Genomic DNA, 19,812 nt, shown 5'->3' with positions numbered 1-19,812 from the left:
TTCATACATCGTACATTCTGGACTCATATCTTGCACGTATTATTCTAATATTTACATAAAGGTTTTTCTTCCCTGATTAAAACAACTAATATAACATCATAATTTAACAAATTAATGCGATTCTCACGATATACTCGTAAATGAGAGAGAGAGAGAGAGAGAGATAGAACAGTAACCCGCGTATACATGTACATATACAGAGACCCGGTTCGGAATACACCAACATTGAATTTGAAAATTTTATCAATCGTGTGGTCAGGTGTTTGACCTAAATGAAATATAAAAAAGACTTAATTTTGTAAATACTACATCCAACAGTAAATTACAAACAAATACACCAGGATAAGTACATATATATTATTTCTCTTCTACATCCTTATCTTTTTATGAAATTGTATTGTAACGCGTTCATTTGGGAGAAAAAAATCACGTAGTTGAGTTCGATTTTGACATTAAAAAGGAAAATTGGAATAAAACACAAACATACAATAAATCAGAAACATACATGTGCATACAAAGGAATGTCATTGAATATAACACTCTTATCTTTTTCTCATAAAAAAGTAGATTAAAGCGGCTATTCAGAAAAATTAAAAAAAACATCGAGACCGGGACCGGCTTTTAGCACTGTTTTTACTTCTCGGTCCCACCGGTCCCGGAGTTTTCACATATTATTTTACAAAAGAAGAAAATAATATGATCAATTTACTATCAGAATGCAGGTATGAGATGTCATACCTAAGTTATTGAGAAATGGGGCTCAAATATCCTGATATATTCTATTTTTATTGAATAAAAGTATATGGGACCGGGACCGAAGACCGGGTTTTAGTCACGGGACCGAGACCGAAGACCGGGACCGAGACCGGGTTTTAGTCAATACCGGCTAAAGACGATTAATTTCTGATACAAAAATATTTTCCTGATTTTAATATCCTTGTATTAAAAACAGTAAAATTAAATTTCTGATGTTTGGTAGCAGAAGGCGACTCGAATTAATTCATAGCATCGTGTATTTCCTTCATCCTGTAACAAGATGGAGCTCTTCAGAAAAAAGAAGCTACAAACATGTTTCACATGCGATAACTATATTTTAATAAAAACTTCAGTTGGTATTTTAACTGTAGTTGTTATTATACTTATGTCCTTTCTATGTATTTAATTATTCCTAAGGGTTGTTTTTAGGGTAATTATATCATTACATTAGGCGCTATATATTAATAATAATGATTATGGATTTTAACTCTGATGCTATGAATATTTCATTACGGATAACTCCGTTTACCTGATCAGGATATAGGGCTCACGACGGGTGTGACCGGTCGACAGGAGATGCTTACTCCTCCTAGGCACCTGATCCCACCTCCGGTGTGTCCAGGGGTCCCTGTTTGCTATATACTATGTATTTTGTATTGCTTATAGAAGTTATGAGATTGATCACTGTTCGTTATCTTCACCTTTTATTCACATGTATATGCACATCGATTTTATATTATCTTTTCTCTCACATTTGCAAAGCGATTTTGAGAACTAACATTGATAGGGCGCTATATAAATCTTTTGAATACAATTACAAACGATGGTACATTTCCTCCAAAAGGATGGCGCAGACGACATTTTCACAAAACTTTATATGAAGGAGGGGGGTGGGAGGTAGTACATAATCTTTTCTAGATCCCTCACTTTATTATTTTAAAAATTTACACATGAATTACAATGTTTGGTTTGGTTTCTTTTTAGGCAATCGGGGGGTGGAAGAGATAGTCTGCGATAGGCAAATGAAAAGTAGCAGACGAGCAGATGTCAGATTGGGTAAAATACATACACATTGTTAGATTTAAATCATACAATCTTTATTTGAGGAGTACTGCTACAGGATGATTGAAAGGCGAAGATATCGAACAGTGATCAATCTCATAACTCGTATAAGCAATACAAAACAGAGAGTTGGGCAAACACGGACCCCTGGATATACCATAGGTGGGATCAGGTGCCTAGAAGTAGTAACCATGCCCTGTCGACCGGTCACACCCGCCGTGAGTAAGTTTGATTTCATGCATACATACAAATGTGTTAGTTTGCCTATTTAGCATTTTTATTATAACTATTATTTACGTAGTCTTGGAATATAATACAAAATTTTGATTGATACTGGCATGATAAAAATTGTGCAGGTAAAATTTAGCTCAAATTTGTTGTCGTTTAATTTACTTTTTAAAATGTGCAGAGATTCTGATCAACGTCCTTCATCCCTTTACTGAATACACAGGTTTATATATAATAACATTTCCTCCAACCAGAATCCATATACGCGGAACATTTGTCGAACAATCTACCGTCACGTAAATAAGGCGTCGAAAATCACGCATTTGTATGTCGCTTTCTCATATTCGCTAAAACACACCATAACGGCATTTGAATTATTTAATCGTAATAAGGCGCCAACCCTTATGATTTGTGGTTCTGTATTTCAAAAATAGGACTTTAATAGTCATTAAGTAATAGTAATTAATGATGTTACGACAACCATGACCAAAGTACGTTACTTCGAGTTGCGCATTGACTTAAAAAACGCCAGAATCATTAGTCTCGCTTTCAAGACTTTGCACAAGCGAGAGTCTGCCACGATTTCTATTTTAATTTTTTAACCAAAACAATAGCAATGGCTACTCCTGATAAGGAAATATAGGGTTTTTTGTTTGTTACAAAGCAAACAAAGACATTTTATTGTGTGATGAACCAAAATGTATTTTAGTATCGGTAACTAAAGGTTTTCCAGTTGAAAATTTAAATTTCGCTTTTGTAAACAAAATGTCAGTTGCTTCGAAATTAAGTTCCCTAACGATTCTCAACCAGCCAATCAGAAAGAATACCGATTTCTCTGTATGCCTCGATTTGAAATCACAAAATTAAAATAGGAATAGTACCAGACTCTCGCTCATGCAAAGTCTCGAGAGCCTGAGTCTGGGGAAAGCGAGACTAGACAATCATATCTCCATAACATTTGACCTTGAAAATAGATAAGAACACGCTGTAATTCTTAAATCCATATAGAAAATGTGGCTAAATTTTCCATAAGGAATATTGGAGTTACATTCCCTCCAGAGATCTGTCCATTTATATTTGACCTGGGAAACGAATTATGAAAAACCCGAAATTATTTTTAAAGGTACCATTCTTGCAAAAAAAAAAATAATTCAACCCTGCAATGTGATATACATCTTGTACAATAGACTGCAGGTTACTGTATCCCTCCACAAGTCTGTTTTGATAAGACATTTACTCACATTAACGTTGTACATGTCCGTAGTGAGAGCAAAAACACCGGGTACATAACATTCACAATATCCCTCATGTCCCGTGTCTGCCACCAGGATACAGTCCCTACTCCATTCCCACTGACCATGACTGAAAATCCAAATTCAATTTATAAAAAAGGTGAAGACAACGAACAGGGATTAATATCGGAACAAACTCCCCGTCGAGGCCTCATTACGTCACCTACGCTAGCGGAAGTTTGGTATAAGGCATACAAAATTAAGAGTTTAAAAAACACAGCCCCTTAATATACTAGAGGTGGGACTAGGTGCCTAATAGGAGTAACCATCCCCTTTCGATCGGCAACACACACGCTGTGAGCCCTATATCTGATCAGGTAAACGGATTGATTTGCTGATTTCCGCCACACTCAACAATTTTTCAGTTATTTTGTGGCACCCATTTTTTATTGGTGGAAGAGAAAACTCAGATACAATGTACCTGGGAAGAGACCACCGACCTACCGAAAGTAAATTGGGTAACTTTCTCACTTACCGGCTCGAGCAGGATTCGAACCCGCGCCGACCAGAGGTGAGAGGCCGTGTGATTTTGAGCGCGATGTTCTAACCACTCGGCAAAGGAGTAATTCGTAGTCCAAATCGATGTGTAAAGAACGGCCTAACAAGTAGTATGAAACACGCCAGAAAGCAGGTTGTATTGGCAAGCTCTATTGTTATAACAGACAAACATTTGCGAAATCCTTTAAACGAGATTGTTGAAACCCTTGTAACATCAACTTGTTTGTCAGGGAATGCTCTTTTTGCCTCAATTTCAAAACTGCAAGCTCTTACGTATTAAATCAGTTGATAAATACATGTAAACACCATATGCAGGTGATACATGTAATATTTGGTTGGTTGTGTATTGTAGGAATTTTTCACTCATATGGAGACGTCACCATATGCCGGTGAAGGACTACAAAACTTAGGCCTATACTCGGCGCTTACGGCATTTGAGCAGACACTCAGAACCAAACATACTGTGACATGGAGCGTCAGTTTTCCGGTCTCATCCGAAGGACTGTCCCCATTTAGTTACCTCTTAGGACAAGCTAGGGGTACTGAGGACCTATTCAAACCGGCTTTCCACGGGGCTGATAATAATGGAATATTCCTACATAAATATGAAAGGTGAAGAAAACGAACAGTGATCAATCTCATAACTCCTATAAGCAATACAAAATAGAAAGTTGGGCAAACACGGACCCCTGGACACACCAGAAGTGGGATCAGGTGCCTAGGAGGAGTAAGCATCCCCTATCGACCGGTCACACCCGCTGTGAGATATTTTCCGCCACACTCAAGAATTTTTCAGTTATCTGGTCCCGCCGTGAGACCTATATATTGATCAGGTAAACGGAGATATCCGTAGTCAAAACCAATGTGCCAAGAACGGCCTAACAATCGGTATGAAACACGTCAGACAGCATTTGACCCAATGATAGGCTGTATTGACAAACTAGATAGTTATAACGGCCGTAGAATTTGCGAAATACTGGCTTCAAACGAGACTGTTGAAACCCCTGCACCATCCATTTGTTTGTCAGTAGCCTGCCTCTTTTAAAAAGTGACCATACGCAGAACAATCCCTTGCGTACCGAATCAGTTGAGAGATATAAACACCATATACAGGTGATAATGGAATATTGGTACATGAATATGAGGAAATGACGATGGAGAAGCTGAAATCATTCCGCTTGTGATCAAGTTGAATTTGTTAGTTTGTCGTTAATATCAACTTTCAATAAAATATCTAAGTATGAAGCAGAAATGGACGACTCTGTGGTGTCTTCTATTTCGAGTTCACTGGGATATATCAAATCGACATATGAATGAAAATTATTATTAATAATATATAAAACGTTGATATGCCGGTATCTAAATGTCGAATTGAAGGCCACAGCAAGATATTTTTTCTTCTCGTGTAGAAGCTTTTGAATAAATTCTGCTTCGTGAATATAAAAACAGGTCAACTAACAAAGGAGCACAATTCGTCTCTATGGGAATTCCAATAGACTGTTGGAAGGCCTGATCACCAAAGACTACGAAGATATTGTCGATGAGGAACTTTAGCATCTTTTCATATCAACTTCAGAGTACTTGTGCGGGAATCAGAATGGTGTTTAATGTTTTTTGAATGACTGATCACTAGGTATGAATTTTTCATTTTTTCAATTTTTGTTGAAGCCTGAGGCAACTATCTATTATGTTTAAATGTCTAGTATTTAATTCATCGTGATGAATGGTTGTGCAAAGTGTTGAAAAGTCATACGTTTTGATGATGTTGTTTTGAGAAAAGTTTTGTGATTTCAAATTTACTGAAAGTTCTTTAGAATTCATTTGATTTACACCACTTCTGGCACAATACGTTTGAAGGAGCAAAGAAGAAATTTAGGAATCCATTATAGATACGGTAACTCATATTTATTCGTCACATTGACTGGGATATGTTTCTTAATTGTCCTGTTAAATTTCAAGATTTCTCAATAAAATAATTTTGCAAAGTCTCCATTATATGGTCAAAACTGCTTCGCTTTGGAAGACAACCAAATATCACTGATATCTTTCGTGTGTTGCTTCGCTTTGGAAGACAACCAAATATCACTGATATCTTTCGTGTGTTGCTTCGCTTTGGAAGACAACCAAATATCACTGATATCTTTCGTGTGTTGGTTTTACTGCTTCGCTTTGGAAGACAACCAAATATCACTGATATCTTTCGTGTGTTGGTTTTTAGCTCTCTTTGTTCAACTGTTTTGTTCAATTGTTTCATTGGATAAAGAATGGACTTGAGAATGTTTTATTTAATTGTATGTGAGATATGTTGAGCATTGATCACATGACAGTTCTCCAGTAAGTTCAGTATGAGGTATAAAGTATTGATAAAATTGTGAAGTTTCAATATCATCGTCAGCATTCGTATATATCTAAATCATGAACTGTTGAAACAGGTCCCCCCCCCCCCCCGGTGGAAACAAATGAAAGGTTTTGTTATATGGATCCACAAAATATGAAAGCCCTATCTTAAACTGATCCGGAGATATTGTCCAGTTAAACTTTTTTTTTAAAAGTAGGTCAAACATCAAGGTCAAGACCTTTTGCACCAAAAAAAACACGTCTTGTCACAAGAAATCTACTTAAGGAACATTGGGGCCCTATCACTCACCATACAAAAGTTATGACCAAGAAGGCAAATACGAATTGTGGGGATAAAAATATATACAGGTATCAAGCGGGATCAACATTTGGGGTCAGCATTCATTTCCGGTAGAATTCATGGTTAAAATTTCAAATAGTATCCATATTTTACGACATTTGTACATACATGTCGTCTTGCCCCAATTACTGAAAAAACAACATATCGGTGACGCTTTACTGTATCCTTTATTGTTGAGAAATAACGCAAACTCCAACAAGACAAATTAGACTTGATATAACAGCATCTTTTAATCTATTTGCTGTGCTATTTCCCGCAACCAACAAGAACAGTCACTGGTTATACACATGGGTAATGAAAGCCCTTATTCCGCTTTGAAATTACGCTTATTTAAACAGCGATGAACAATTTTGCCTACAGATTCTCTCTTGGAATAACTGATTGACACTGTCTAAAGATCTTATTATTATAATTTTTTCATGAGTCTTCGCACAGTCATTGCAAACTCTGCCATACTTCAAAGACACAGACACTTGGAGTTTTAAATATATCTAATAAAAAATAACTTTCTGTATACATGTAAAACTTATACGGTACCAATTTTGATGCACCAGATGCGCATTTCGACAAATAATGCTCAACCGAATTGTTTGAAATCCGAAATAAAAATTTAAGTTTTAGAGCTATTATAGGGAAAAACTGTGTGCCAAAAAAGTGGAGTCAAATTTGTCTAAGGATAAGAGCTATGCGTGATGGAGAAAATCCTTAATTTTGAAATGAATTTCTAAATTTTATAACAGCAGTTAAATATACATCCGTATTTTCAAGCTAGTAAGGAAGTACTTAGCTACTGGGCTGTAGAGACGCTCGGGGACTAACTGTCCACCAGCAGAGGCCTCGACCCAGGGGTCAGAATGTAAAACTTATACGGTACCAATTTTGATGCACCATTTTGATACATACATTTCAATAGTTTGCTTTGAGAAAGAAACAATTTTATCATAAAATTATATATTTCAAACGTCAAGACCTTGTGACCAAAGATGGTGTGTTTCACCCCTACCCCTTAAGATGTTTTTGCATCATATACGCTGGAAAGATTAAACCATATTCATGATTTGTGGGTTATAAAACTCCGTTTAAATTTTTGACACAGGAATAAAAATTGATCAAGTAGCTAAATGGTCTACTAATGATATGACAAACACTTAATTACATGTACAGTATATATAGTGCTGTTCAGCGCTGTACACTATTACCTAGACTGAAGCATTGCACTACAGATCAGCAGTTAAACCATATTTGAAATGATATTACATGTGTAAGAATGTATACAATAATTTTAAGATATAGTTCAAATATGACCGAGTGCTTGATAAAATATTGATATACAACATGTAGGTGGCACCATGATTCCTAGCATATAGATGGGTGCAAATACGAAACGTGGTCAGTTGCTGAAGAAATTCCAGTGAAAACATGCATGGTCCAGTAAAAGGTCTGTAGATGAAAGGGAAGGTGGATGGCCACATATGAAAGGAAGATTTTGAAGAAGGGCAGACAGGGTTCTTGATTGTTCACAGTGTCCAAATCCCCGTGCTTGGTACTGTGATGCTGTGTGTGTGTGGGGGGGGGGGGTGCGGATTAGCCCAAATGAGAGAAAATCGAAGGTGGAATGAGGCACCTATTCAGAGCACGTTTTGTGGACCAGCAGCAGTATGTAAAACTTATACGGTACCAATTTTGATGCACCAGATGCGCATTTCGACAAATAATGTCTCCTCAGTGATGTTCAAGCCGAAATTTTGGAATTCGAAATGACAAAAAACTTGTAAGAGCTAAAAGGAAAACTAGAGTGCAAAAAAAAAAAACTGGAGCCAAATTCGTTCAAGGATCAGAGCTATGCATGAGGGAGATATCATCCTTAATTTTGAAATGAATTTCTAAATTTTATCCCAGCAATTAAATATACATCCATATTTTCAAGCTAGTAACGAAGTACTTAGCTATGTAGGTGTCACCATGATTCCTAGCATATAGATGGGTGCAAATACGAAACGTGGTCAGTTGCTGAAGAAATTCCAGTGAAAACATGCATGGTCCAGCAAAAGGTCTGTAGATGAAAGGGAAGGTGGATGGCCACATATGAAAGGAAGATTTTGAAGAAGGGCTGTAGAGACCCTCGGGACTAACAGTCCACCAGCAGAGGCCTCGACCCAGGGGTCATAATGTAAAACTTATACGGTACCAATTTTGATGCACCAGATGCGCATTTCGAAAAATGATATCTCTTCAGTGATGCTCAAGCCGAAATTTTGGAAATTCGAAATCACAAAAAAAACTTGTAAGAGCTAAAAGAGTATGTATAGATTACATGTAATTTAGGACCAGGCTCATAATTTATTAACTACACCAATATGAAATAAAAGTATTGACATTAAAAGGAAAATATGATTTTTCATTAGTCTGTCTTAATCTGACTTTGATGTATACCCCCTACCCACATATTGCAGAACTAACCCCCGCTACCCTAGCAGGAGTTTTATTTTTTTTTTCCTTCCAGATTACATTTTAATAAAATTGCATTTATTCACTAAGTGAGGTAAATTTTAAACTTTTAAATTTCAAAATATTATTGTACACATCCTTCATTTTCAATCCATATAAGATTTCTCTGGTGTGGTATTCCTCAATTCCTGCAACAGCGTGTGCGGATAAAAAGGGTACATCGCACTATGGTTTCTATGGAGTGGTTACTTTACGTTAGCAATGTCAGCTTGTTGCCTGCGCGACCTGTCAACAAACATTCTTATAACGGGGAAATAACTGGAAAGGTTGTATATAATAAGCAACGTACGGTATTAATTGCGTTACCTTGAGCTATTCCGGTTTGGATGTTCTATCTTCACGCACTCGGCGTTGGATATATTAAATGTCTGAAAACGATATTTGAAGAATCAATATATACTTGTAAGATGATCGTAATGTTGTTTTCTGGAGAGAAAAAATGTATAAAAGCAATGAAATTGGTTAGAAAACAAAAAACTTACGTCTAAGTACGCAGCGTGATATCTGATTGGATTTGTCAGATTAAAGAGGCCATAATACTCCGAATTGTGGATATACAAAGCCAAAATAGCGGTATTGATATTATCTTCCTTGTTTTTGCTGTGTGAAAAAACCAATACAAACAAAATAGTAGGTAATGCGTCAAATATACATTTTGTAATGAATGTATATATCGAAATCAAGGACTCACCCCTCGTGGTTTGGTAAGTATTTTGCCAAATGTCTGAATCGAAATCCTGAGACTTTTATGTATCCTGAAAGGGAAAGCTAAATGGTGAAAAGCATAGCAGAAACTGTCGCACCTTGGATATTTAAAGTTATAACAATGTAGAGTAAGATTATATACGTATGTATGCATTCAGTGAATGCATGTATATGTACATGTAATGTCTAAACCCATGAACCAATTTGTAAAAGCAATAACTCATTAAGATTTATTTTATTTCTATAAACCCAGCTACACCACTAACCAAAGGAAGCGGACATGTTACCCGGAGCATCACCAGAAGTTGGGAAATATCGAACCTCGCCCGCTTTGCCATTCAGACCGAAAACGACTCCGTCCGTGCGGTCCGGGAACATAAATTCTCTAACAGAGTCTCTCTTCTGTATCTGGAGCTTGTACTCTGACGAAAACAAATACCAATAGTTTAAACGAACTTAAATTTTCTTCAATTACGTCTGTAACATCGAACTATTTGGACTATATTGATCATCACAAAAATAAGGGTCAAGGAATAGGTTTAATACATACTAGAGGTAGTATTCTAATCTCAATGAAATTCTTGATAGATTTTATAGTGATAGTTCACCAGGGTCATTACCATACAGTTATATAGTGTTGTTTCAGTTGATTCACCGATCTACCTCGAAATCCATTTTACCGCTGTGTAATATGTATTGATAAACGCGGACTGTCAAGACGCAGCTAACAGAAACAGTTTTAAACAATGTCGTTTACATAATGCCCACCAATGTGTTCTCTGATCTCTATTTCCTGTTTATATTCGTTGTCGAATTCGCCTCCCATCATTTGTTTTTCCAATATGTCCGCCACTGTTGCTGCAAACTGTTCTATTACTGTTAGAAGATTATCCCCTTCTACACCCGGAGGTTTGGTCTCTATCCAGCCAGCATAATTTTTGGAATCCAACAGGCAGTTTACAATGTTTATGAATTTCTGAAAAAACAAGAAAATGTAAAAATATTTATGATAGCGAAGTGTACCAAGCCAACAGATTACTTTGATCTTTTACAATAGATATGTGTGTATGTGCCTTATCATTAACAATCTATAACAATGTAAAGTGATATGAGTAACCTTGATGAAATCCTGGATATCGTCTTGTGTCGGAGATGCCACGTTTGCTTTCTTAAATTCCTCAGATCCCTTTTCTGATGTCTGGACATCAACGGAAATTGACTTCGCCTGCAGCTTCACGATCATATTCAGCAGATCAATGACAGTGGCGACATCTATTGGATTGGTGTAGACATTGGAGAATGTGTGATTCAAGAGATCAGAGGCAAAGTTACTTATCCACTCAGAATCGACTGCTGATGAGCTGAACATCCCCAAAATCTGATTGAAATTATGCATGTTTACTTTGATATTAATAATAACAGTTTTAGTTAAATAAAAACTGGTGTACACTGTAGATGGGACTTTCCACATTGCCCTACTCAGATTAACTCAGCACACAGAGTCTAAACAATATATGAAAGGCAGAACCTACTCAAATTAACTCAGCACACAGAGTCTAAACAATATATAACTCAGCACGCAGAGTCTAAACAATATATAACTCAGCACACAGAGTCTAAACAATATATAACTCAGCACACAGAGTCTAAACAATATATGAAAGGTAGACAGACTAGTATACATGTACTTTAAATTGATTACAATTACATTGTAGTGGTAGCATTGTTATAATTACTTTCATGGTATTTTGTTTTCATACAATATTGAAGGTGTAAAAGCACAATACACGATGCAGTAATTACAAGCTACTAAAACATGCTTTTTATTGTACATTGCTATGAAATTCATAGTTAAGAGATATGAGTAGTTGCTGTCGATCTGAAATGATTACATGGGTTTGTAAGGGAATACACAGGACACAACAGACGCGCATAGTAAGGTTTTCGTAGAGCTTATCAATAATTGGGTAAGTCGTAGACCTGCTCTTTCATGTCCAGGAGATCTTCAGCAATACATTCATCAATGTAAGGTTTCCCCCAAATTCCCTCGTTCTCAGATGTTCTGTAGCACGTTCTAGAGGCTGAGTCTGTAAAATCATAGAAAAGAATTGTCTTCACACTAACTGAAATAGAAAACTGGTTCAGATTTCAATGAATAGGGTATGTATTCATATGTAACGCTTAATGTATCATATTCCATCAGTTTGAAAATGAAACGCTTTACTGGTACTTTCAAGAACACCATTATTATCCCCCCTTTTTTTTTTATTCTTTTTTATTTTGTAAGTCTTTCTTACTTTCCATTAATCATCCCCTTATTTTTTTCTCTTTATTTCCAATTCTCTATTTCGTTAGTTTATTATGCATATGGAGTATCCATATCCTATATAATCATTATTGTTGCACTTTTTATGATATATTATCTTTTTACTTTATACATATTGAGATATTATCAAATATCATATACGTTGTAATCTCTCTGTTTACCATTATGTGGACATTACATGTACCTTCAAGGAGAAGGCTTACATGTATATAGGCTTGCTGCCTAATCCTATTATGTTATGAATAATACATAATAGAATACTACTTTTTAAAAACACCTTTATATGCTGACTTTATCAGTAGTTAATGACATAGAGTACAACTATTACCAAAAGTTTCGTTTCGCTCCCTGTTGTCCTCCTGTCCTGGACACGGCACTGTAGCATTGGTGATTGCCGGAGTACGCGCCCATACTATGTTCTCCACCGTCTCCATATTACACTGGGCACCTAGTGAGAGACGTGTTTTGATTATGCAGTTTATCAGTAGAGGTTCTGATATTATCTTTTCAATCACACATCCTTTTTGTAGGATGTTTTAACGGATACTTTTACACCATAAAGTGAAATTGGATTGTGAATAAAACGGATATGAGAGCAGAAACAGTAAATTCATCACGTCACATGTGAAACTTACCAATGACGTCACTACAATATTTGTTACACGTGAAATAGTAAATTCACCACGGCACATGTAAAACTTACCAATGACGTTACTACAGTATTTGTTACACGTGAAAGAGTGAATTTACTACGTCACATGTAAAACTTACCAATGACATCACTACAGTATTTGTTACACGTGAGAGTTTTCTCTTGTTTTGTATTGCATGGTTTCTCCTCCTTTAAAACGACGGCTAAAATATAAATATAGCGATGAAAAAGGTGAACATGACGAGCAGTGATCAATCTTATCAATAAGGAATTGAGAATAGGGCAAACACAGACCCTGCAAATACCAAAGGTGGGATCAGATGTCTAGGAGGAGTAAGCATCCCCTGTTGTTCATACAACAGCAACAGTTGAACAACCTATTTTTGAATAGACAGTGAATAATGCATAATGATATAAGAATGTGAAGATTCACGTACATACGATTGTGGACGGCCATCTCATTTTCATCGGGCCCCTGGTACCACTCCGCAAGTCGGCCCACTGGACGGCATTTCCGCAATACATAAATATACAAGAAGAAAAAATAGATCTCATCAAGGTAGAATCAAGAATCTTGTTCCAGATGTTCAGATGTGCAATGTCACCAACGAAGGCATTTCGTTTGTTGAAGAGAAACTTTTCCCTTGGTGATTGTCCAACGACGAATTCGCCGTCGCTGGGGATGGGAGAGGCGAGAGAGAGGTCCGAGTCTTCTTCCTGCTTTCTGTTATTGATGAAGATTTTCCACGATCCATCTTTTAAAATAAATAAATCAAATCACATAGTTTGTTGGCGCAGTATCCCAGTTATATATGATTTGAAATTTATGGAATAAAACAACTAGACGAAACAGTAATAGAGTAGATGATTTATAGAGTTCTTTTAGAGTTACTTTTATTCGCAATCTGAATTTGTGGTTTTTCAGTCTGTTAATTTGTATTTGAACACATTTAATTTGATGGAAAAGAAATTGTCATACAGAGCGAGTTTAACGCTATACAGAATGACAGTGAGGTTAATTCTTTTCTTTATTGTTTTGCATCACAATACATGCGAGAGCGATTTAGCTTAGAACTCCAACGCCAAAATCAAAAGATTTTTGTTTATTTTTATTAGGAAACAGGAAGACAGTATTAGATTGAGAAGATAACAGCAGGGTCTGACATTAAAACAGCACGTGACTGGCTGAATAGTTTTAGAATCGCTTTGTGTCTTCCTGTAGGTCTTGTCGGGTTTAATGTTAAATCACAAAACAAATAAAAGAAAGCTTAAGTACATTTAATGCAGCAGTCTTTCTCTTACATTTTGACTCCCAGATCCAAAATACGTGGGACCACTCTTCGTATTCCAACCTGATGTTAGTTTGGACGGTAGTTCCCCAAATGGTGAAAAACATCAAATCGTCTGCCGTGTTATCGATAAAAAGTCGGAACACCTCGCCTTTCTTGCTGTGTTTGTAAGACATGATAGTGCTTGCTGACTCATTTTCGTGCTTCCTAAGCCGGATCCAAAATCCAATTGTGAATTTAGGTAGTTTAGGAAAGGCCTTATCCAATAATAAAGTGTAGCGAACCGGTTCCTTGGCCGAGAACTCGAGACGTGAATCAATGGCCGAGGCTAAAACACATCACAGTCTCTAATTACCAAACACTAAATTGGTTTATCCAATTTCCCAATTTAATTAACCTTATATGGATCATTTATTCAGAAATAACAATATTGGTGAGGGATCTGAAAGAGAAAACTCAAATCAGATTGATCGCCACCCATTCTATTGTCGAGACGGCAGATCTACGCCTCGCAGATATAATAATTTTTTACTCAATTAGATCTTCGTTTACCAGAAGGATTTTCATTTCAATTCCGTGTTTCTTCTTGAACAAATTAATGTTTAAGTTCACGTCGATCCTTCATTTTCGAGTACGCCCAATTATATAGTGATTTATTTTTTAGATAGCTGTGAAGAGGACCATGGGTTATTTCGCTAATTTGAGCCACTTTGTCATGCAACAATCTTACTGTCACGCTGATGATGGTTCACCAATAAGCCAAGTACTATTAATGAACCAATATAAACATTACGTGTCTCAGAGTGTGCTTCGATATTATTTTCACAAACTGTAATTATAAAAGTGATATTTGGAAAGTTTCTAAAGGTCTTTAGATCTTTAATGCACGACAATTCTAACCAAGGGCATCATGATTCAGTTTAAGAAAGACATTGTGAATTTAAGTCATGATCGAATACTGTCTGACATGTTTCATACCAATTGTTGGCCGTTCTTTACATACTGATGATTTTGACTAGGGATCTTTACTCCTCATGGGCATCACATCTAGTGCGATCAGGAGTCCGTATTTGCACTGCTTTTGTTTTTGGATGTTTATAGGATTTATGACATTGATCACTGTTTTAAGGATATGCACATGAATATATGACAGCCCTATTGTGACCCAGTCCATGGACCAGTGGTCAAGGTTCGAATTATCCAACTTGTATTTACAGTACATCTAAAGAATGATTGCATATTACGAAACGTCTATACCCTACATATTGAAGATTTCCAATAAGTGTGAAATTTTATCTTGAGATAATAAAAATTTGTTGCGCTTTACTGAGAGATTTTCTAAATATTAAGGCCATAATACATAAAAAAATTCTTATCAAATTGAAATGTATAGGGAAGTGTCGAGACTGAAAAGAAAGATGGACTATCGTTTCTATTCCTTTTTGTGCTTAGAGTGATCTGCCCTTGTATGATACATGACCTATAAAGTGATTTTTCAAAGCTTGTCATGGAACTCTTTGTTATTTAAATGTTATCTTTTATAGCAATACAACATAATATTTTAGGAATTCTATGGTGGCAAAATAAGAAGCTGCGTATATTACCCTATGGTGAAAATGGGATCAGTGATTTCTTTACGCATAAAAGAATACATTATAGTTCTAAATGCCCAAATGAATCTGATTATTTGAATAATGAGTTATACCCGTTCTTGAGAAGAGACAAAAGCAAGTTTAGGTGTAATCTTTAGACCACTGTGGCTCTAGGTATCTGCTTTTTAAAAAAATAGTTTTACGAAGTTTACCCTTCATTAGGATAATTGTGTATTTCGGTAAGATGTACTTCTGAGAAGAAATGAATAAATGTTCCAATGTCAACTTGAAAGCCTTCTTGTAGCCCTCCCTGGCTCAAGGATAATGGAGAACAAATCTGAACCTAAACTATAATTATGAGGATGCTTGCTAATTTAACTCAACCTAACAAATTGTACCATTTTAGTTCTTTAAAAGAGTTTGAAAGATTTTTCTAAACAGTCATATGTAAAACTTTCAAACTTTATTGTGCAATAAAGACCTAAAATCATCATTATGAAAAAGATTGGTCGCGGTAGTTCATTGGTAGAGCATGCTCGTAACCGAGAGTTTGTGAGTTCCAAATCCCGCTTGTGCATTGGCCGTAACAAACCTAACACGTCCATGTAAACATAAATAGTGATTGCTCCTTCGCCAAATCCCGGCATTTAGAAGTGAAATTTACGTTCTTTTCGATATGACGTTAACGATGGAGGTCCCATGTCACAACAGGCGTTCGCATGTTAAAGAATAATTGCTACGACCCTGAACGCTAAGCATAGTCCTAATTGTCTGGTACTTCACCAATACCTGGTGAAGTCTAAATATGAGTGAAAAGATTCGAAGGACGTAAAACAAAGAAATTGTGAAAAAGGTGAAGATAACGAACAATGATTAATTACTTAAATCCTATACAGAATACCAATTCGAGAACAAGGTAATCACAGACCACTGGAAACACGAGAGGTGGGATCAGGTGTCTAGTAAGCATCCCCTGGTGACCAATTACACACCCCATGTGCCCTCTATCTTAAACAGGAATAATCCTTCGTCATAAGTAATGTAAAAAGATTGGTACGAAACCTGATCAATGACATACTGTGTTGGCAAAGAAGATCAATATAACAACCATAGAATTTGCGAAATGAGACTGTTAAGACCCTTATAACATCAACTTATTTGTCAGTATCATGTCTTAGTTTAGAAATTAATCATACGCACAACATGCTCTCGCGTATCAAATCAGTTGGGAGGCATAAATATCATTATGTACATGTAGGAAGCTTTCACTTTTCTCTCGGCTTTTCCGATTCAGTGGGTTTTTAATCACCCCATCTTATTTTAACTATTTCTTATTGTCCATCAATTGCACAAACTTTAATCATCTTCCTTACGGATATTTTATGTCACTTTTGTTTGAAACGCGTGATTCTAGAGAAAAGGTTTACAAAGACGACAAACAAATTGACTCAGATAAGTTAAACTACTTTGTGTTACATGTTAAATTATCAAACTATTCAATTTTTGGAACATTTGATTCCAGATATAAATTGGTTTATGTTGTAGATATCACAGGCAAATAAAAAAATCTGCATGGAGAGGGTGTCATTAGTATCTAGTGTCGTTTGCAATTATTTCACACAATAAAATATATTAAATGAGATACCCGAAATTTACTGATCAAGGGCTGAATTGCACGAGCAAAGAAATATTCACCACCGCCACCATGAAATGTATATCAATGTCGACTATGCACTTACACATGCACATTTCAGTGTTCCAGTGGAATCCGGGTCCGCATTTGCACCCATACCCGTCCGTGTTGTTCAGACATTTAGGTCTGGTGTAATAGGAAGAGTGGCACTTCTCCTTAAGTATATCATCTACAATCATTCCAAATGATTACAAGAACGGTGGATTTTATTTACACATTGAAGTAGCTATGTGAAGGACACGTACACTTTTCGAATATCACGCACCAGTAAAGATTTCAAAGTTAATTGAATTGTATTCACCTCTATACTCATAGACTTTGGACACCTGATATGGATCCATTTCAGAACCATGATCTGATCTTGAAACTACTTTACATAAGGATGCATGAAGACACCTCTCTCTCTCTCTCTCTCTCTCTCTCTCTCTCTCTCTCTCTCTCTCTCTCTCTCTGGGAAGAGTATCAAAGTTCGGATCGCTATTACAGACCACCTCTATCCACTCTAGGTTATATAATAATTTGTCAAATTGTACATCGTAGTCTGGTTGTTAATTGAAAAGATGTTTAAGGTTAATATTTAAAACTTTGTATCCCTTTTGCGGTGATCTAAGTGAGTATGATGGACCTACCCTGTTCAGGTACAAGAGATCTATCGCATAAAATTAAGGTTAAACTATTTCCACGAATTGGAAGGAGCATAAGCCTTCACCAACCCTTCACCCCAAGAGCCCTTTATAACGACTTCGGTTGAAAATGAACCTCTAGCTTTTGAGAAAAATAATGAATGAATAATAAATCTGAAAACTTAACGGACAGACAGTATACACCCTTTAACGTTTAAATCTTTGTCGAGCTATAATTACTTGATACCTTCCACTTTCTTCCATTAAGTTAATACTTAACTTCAAGAGTGAGTTTGCTGGGTTAATCCAATGCAAATTACATGAACATAGTGAAATCTCGGCAGATTGTGTTTATCATTTCTTATGCTGCATGTATTTTCTTCTCATTTATATAATGGTCCAAACTCTTGCGTACACAGTCACAGACACCAAACATTAATTCTACAAAATGTATACACTAGACACCAAACTGATTTCGCGTTTAATATCTGTATATAGAGTATTGTTGGTTGCCAGATTTTATCCTTTATACACTTAACCAACCACCCATTCGTATAGGATGTCATTTACCTATATCACTCATTTACTAGTAATACAATTTGATACATAGGTATATGTATATAATTATGATACGAATATGTAGCCTATTATATACAATGACCGCAAAAAGAATCATACATGACTTACAGTTATTGGTTTCTAATGATCTGCTAGACACCTCAGAGCTTACATCAGTCCATTGTATGAACACCGTAATCACGATGACAACCAAACCTCTAATTGTGACGTCCGGTAATTTCCAGTGACGGGAAATTCCACAAATTTTGGTCATCGCATCATACAATAAATTCTGGCCAGGCGAGATCTGTGACCATCAACCCAATACATCTAGCGCCAATCTGAAAATAGAAGCCAGATTAGAATAACATTCTTATTACCCCGCCAATCGATTCACATATGTCAATTCAACAAGGCAACCAAAAAGATTTTTTGCTGCTTTTCCTTTTTCCTTAGATTCACCCCAAAATCTAATAGCCGACCAGAACCAATCTCCATCTAAATTGAATGACTGAGACAGTTTTTACGGCGAGGCATTCGGAAACGCAGGAAGTTGTTCTACATTTCTGCCGCTAATGATGGGTATGGGGAAATAAATTTGGCTTCGTAAGATTATTAAATGAGTGGATAGCGTGATTAATGAAGATAGAATATTCATATAGCTTAGTTAACTTCAAAAATTTTACATCCAAAGCTAGACTACGAAGTGAAAGTGCATATTCTAATATTTGTATGTAATCAAGAACCAATTGCTGCCAGTTTGCAATCCCTAATGGACTTTAGCTAGAAGTATTACCCGATTCGTCCCTTGATTTCATTTCTTCTCTTTAATTTTTGCACAATTGCAGCAAATGCACAAGGTTTCACGGACCTTTTATGACCGAGAAATAGTTTGTATTACGCAACAAGTACAGATTGTGATTAGCCTGGCACGAAATGCTTTATAAGTCTCCCTCTGTCTCTCTTTCAGTGCATTGTCAAATCCCATCGGATGCGAGTATTTCATACTCCTTTCCTCTTTCAATAATTTTGTGAATACAGAATCGACCCATCGAGGTCTGATTTATGTTTTTATTGATAACAATATACGGTTGGCCAATGGGATTTGGGTCGCGTTATCTATCATAAATCACCAGGCTTGATTTTCAGTAAAAAAACAAAAACCACCATAATTATATTATTTAAAATAACTATCAAAACGGGAATCCCATCCCTGTTAATTGAAATGTTTATCAACTACAACGTAGTTCGGTTATGAGAGCAGACATACACACAGGCTACAACACCATTTCATTTAGACGCCACTCTGAAACACTAATGGTGTGGTTTAAA

The 19,812-nt window shown here is 36.2% G+C and overlaps 1 protein-coding gene across 4 annotated transcripts in view; it reads right to left on the bottom strand.

Annotated features, from left to right (window-relative positions):
- The window catches only part of LOC125670028 (adhesion G protein-coupled receptor L2-like), a 48,284-nt gene that overhangs the window by 14,328 nt on the left and 14,144 nt on the right, over window positions 1-19,812 (bottom strand). For 2 of the 4 annotated variants that reach the window (XR_007368099.2, XM_048904925.2), the window contains exons 2-15: window positions 18,610-18,821; window positions 17,346-17,468; window positions 14,028-14,342; window positions 13,163-13,480; window positions 12,845-12,928; window positions 12,402-12,521; window positions 11,728-11,834; window positions 10,865-11,125; window positions 10,516-10,723; window positions 10,014-10,169; window positions 9,734-9,797; window positions 9,525-9,642; window positions 9,349-9,410; window positions 3,288-3,408 (exon numbers count right to left, since the gene is read on the bottom strand). Coding sequence is in view for 3 of the 4 variants with exons in the window: in XM_048904925.2 (XP_048760882.1) it covers window positions 3,288-3,408; window positions 9,349-9,410; window positions 9,525-9,642; window positions 9,734-9,797; window positions 10,014-10,169; window positions 10,516-10,723; window positions 10,865-11,125; window positions 11,728-11,834; window positions 12,402-12,521; window positions 12,845-12,928; window positions 13,163-13,480; window positions 14,028-14,342; window positions 17,346-17,468; window positions 18,610-18,754 (2,202 nt within the window). In the remaining variant the exon portion in view is untranslated. Of the gene's footprint in view, window positions 1-3,287; window positions 3,409-9,348; window positions 9,411-9,524; window positions 9,643-9,733; window positions 9,798-10,013; window positions 10,170-10,515; window positions 10,724-10,864; window positions 11,126-11,727; window positions 11,835-12,401; window positions 12,522-12,844; window positions 12,929-13,162; window positions 13,481-14,027; window positions 14,343-17,345; window positions 17,469-18,609; window positions 18,822-18,942; window positions 19,012-19,812 lie in introns of those variants that run through there. The other 2 variants (XM_048904926.2, XM_048904927.2) reach the window with 2 other exon arrangements.

This window comes from Ostrea edulis, chromosome 4, assembly GCF_947568905.1.
Source record: "Ostrea edulis chromosome 4, xbOstEdul1.1, whole genome shotgun sequence".
NCBI lineage: Eukaryota > Metazoa > Mollusca > Bivalvia > Ostreida > Ostreidae > Ostrea > Ostrea edulis.
The sequence above is the reverse complement of the archived record's forward strand: the minus strand, read 5'-3'. Positions and strand labels throughout refer to the sequence as shown.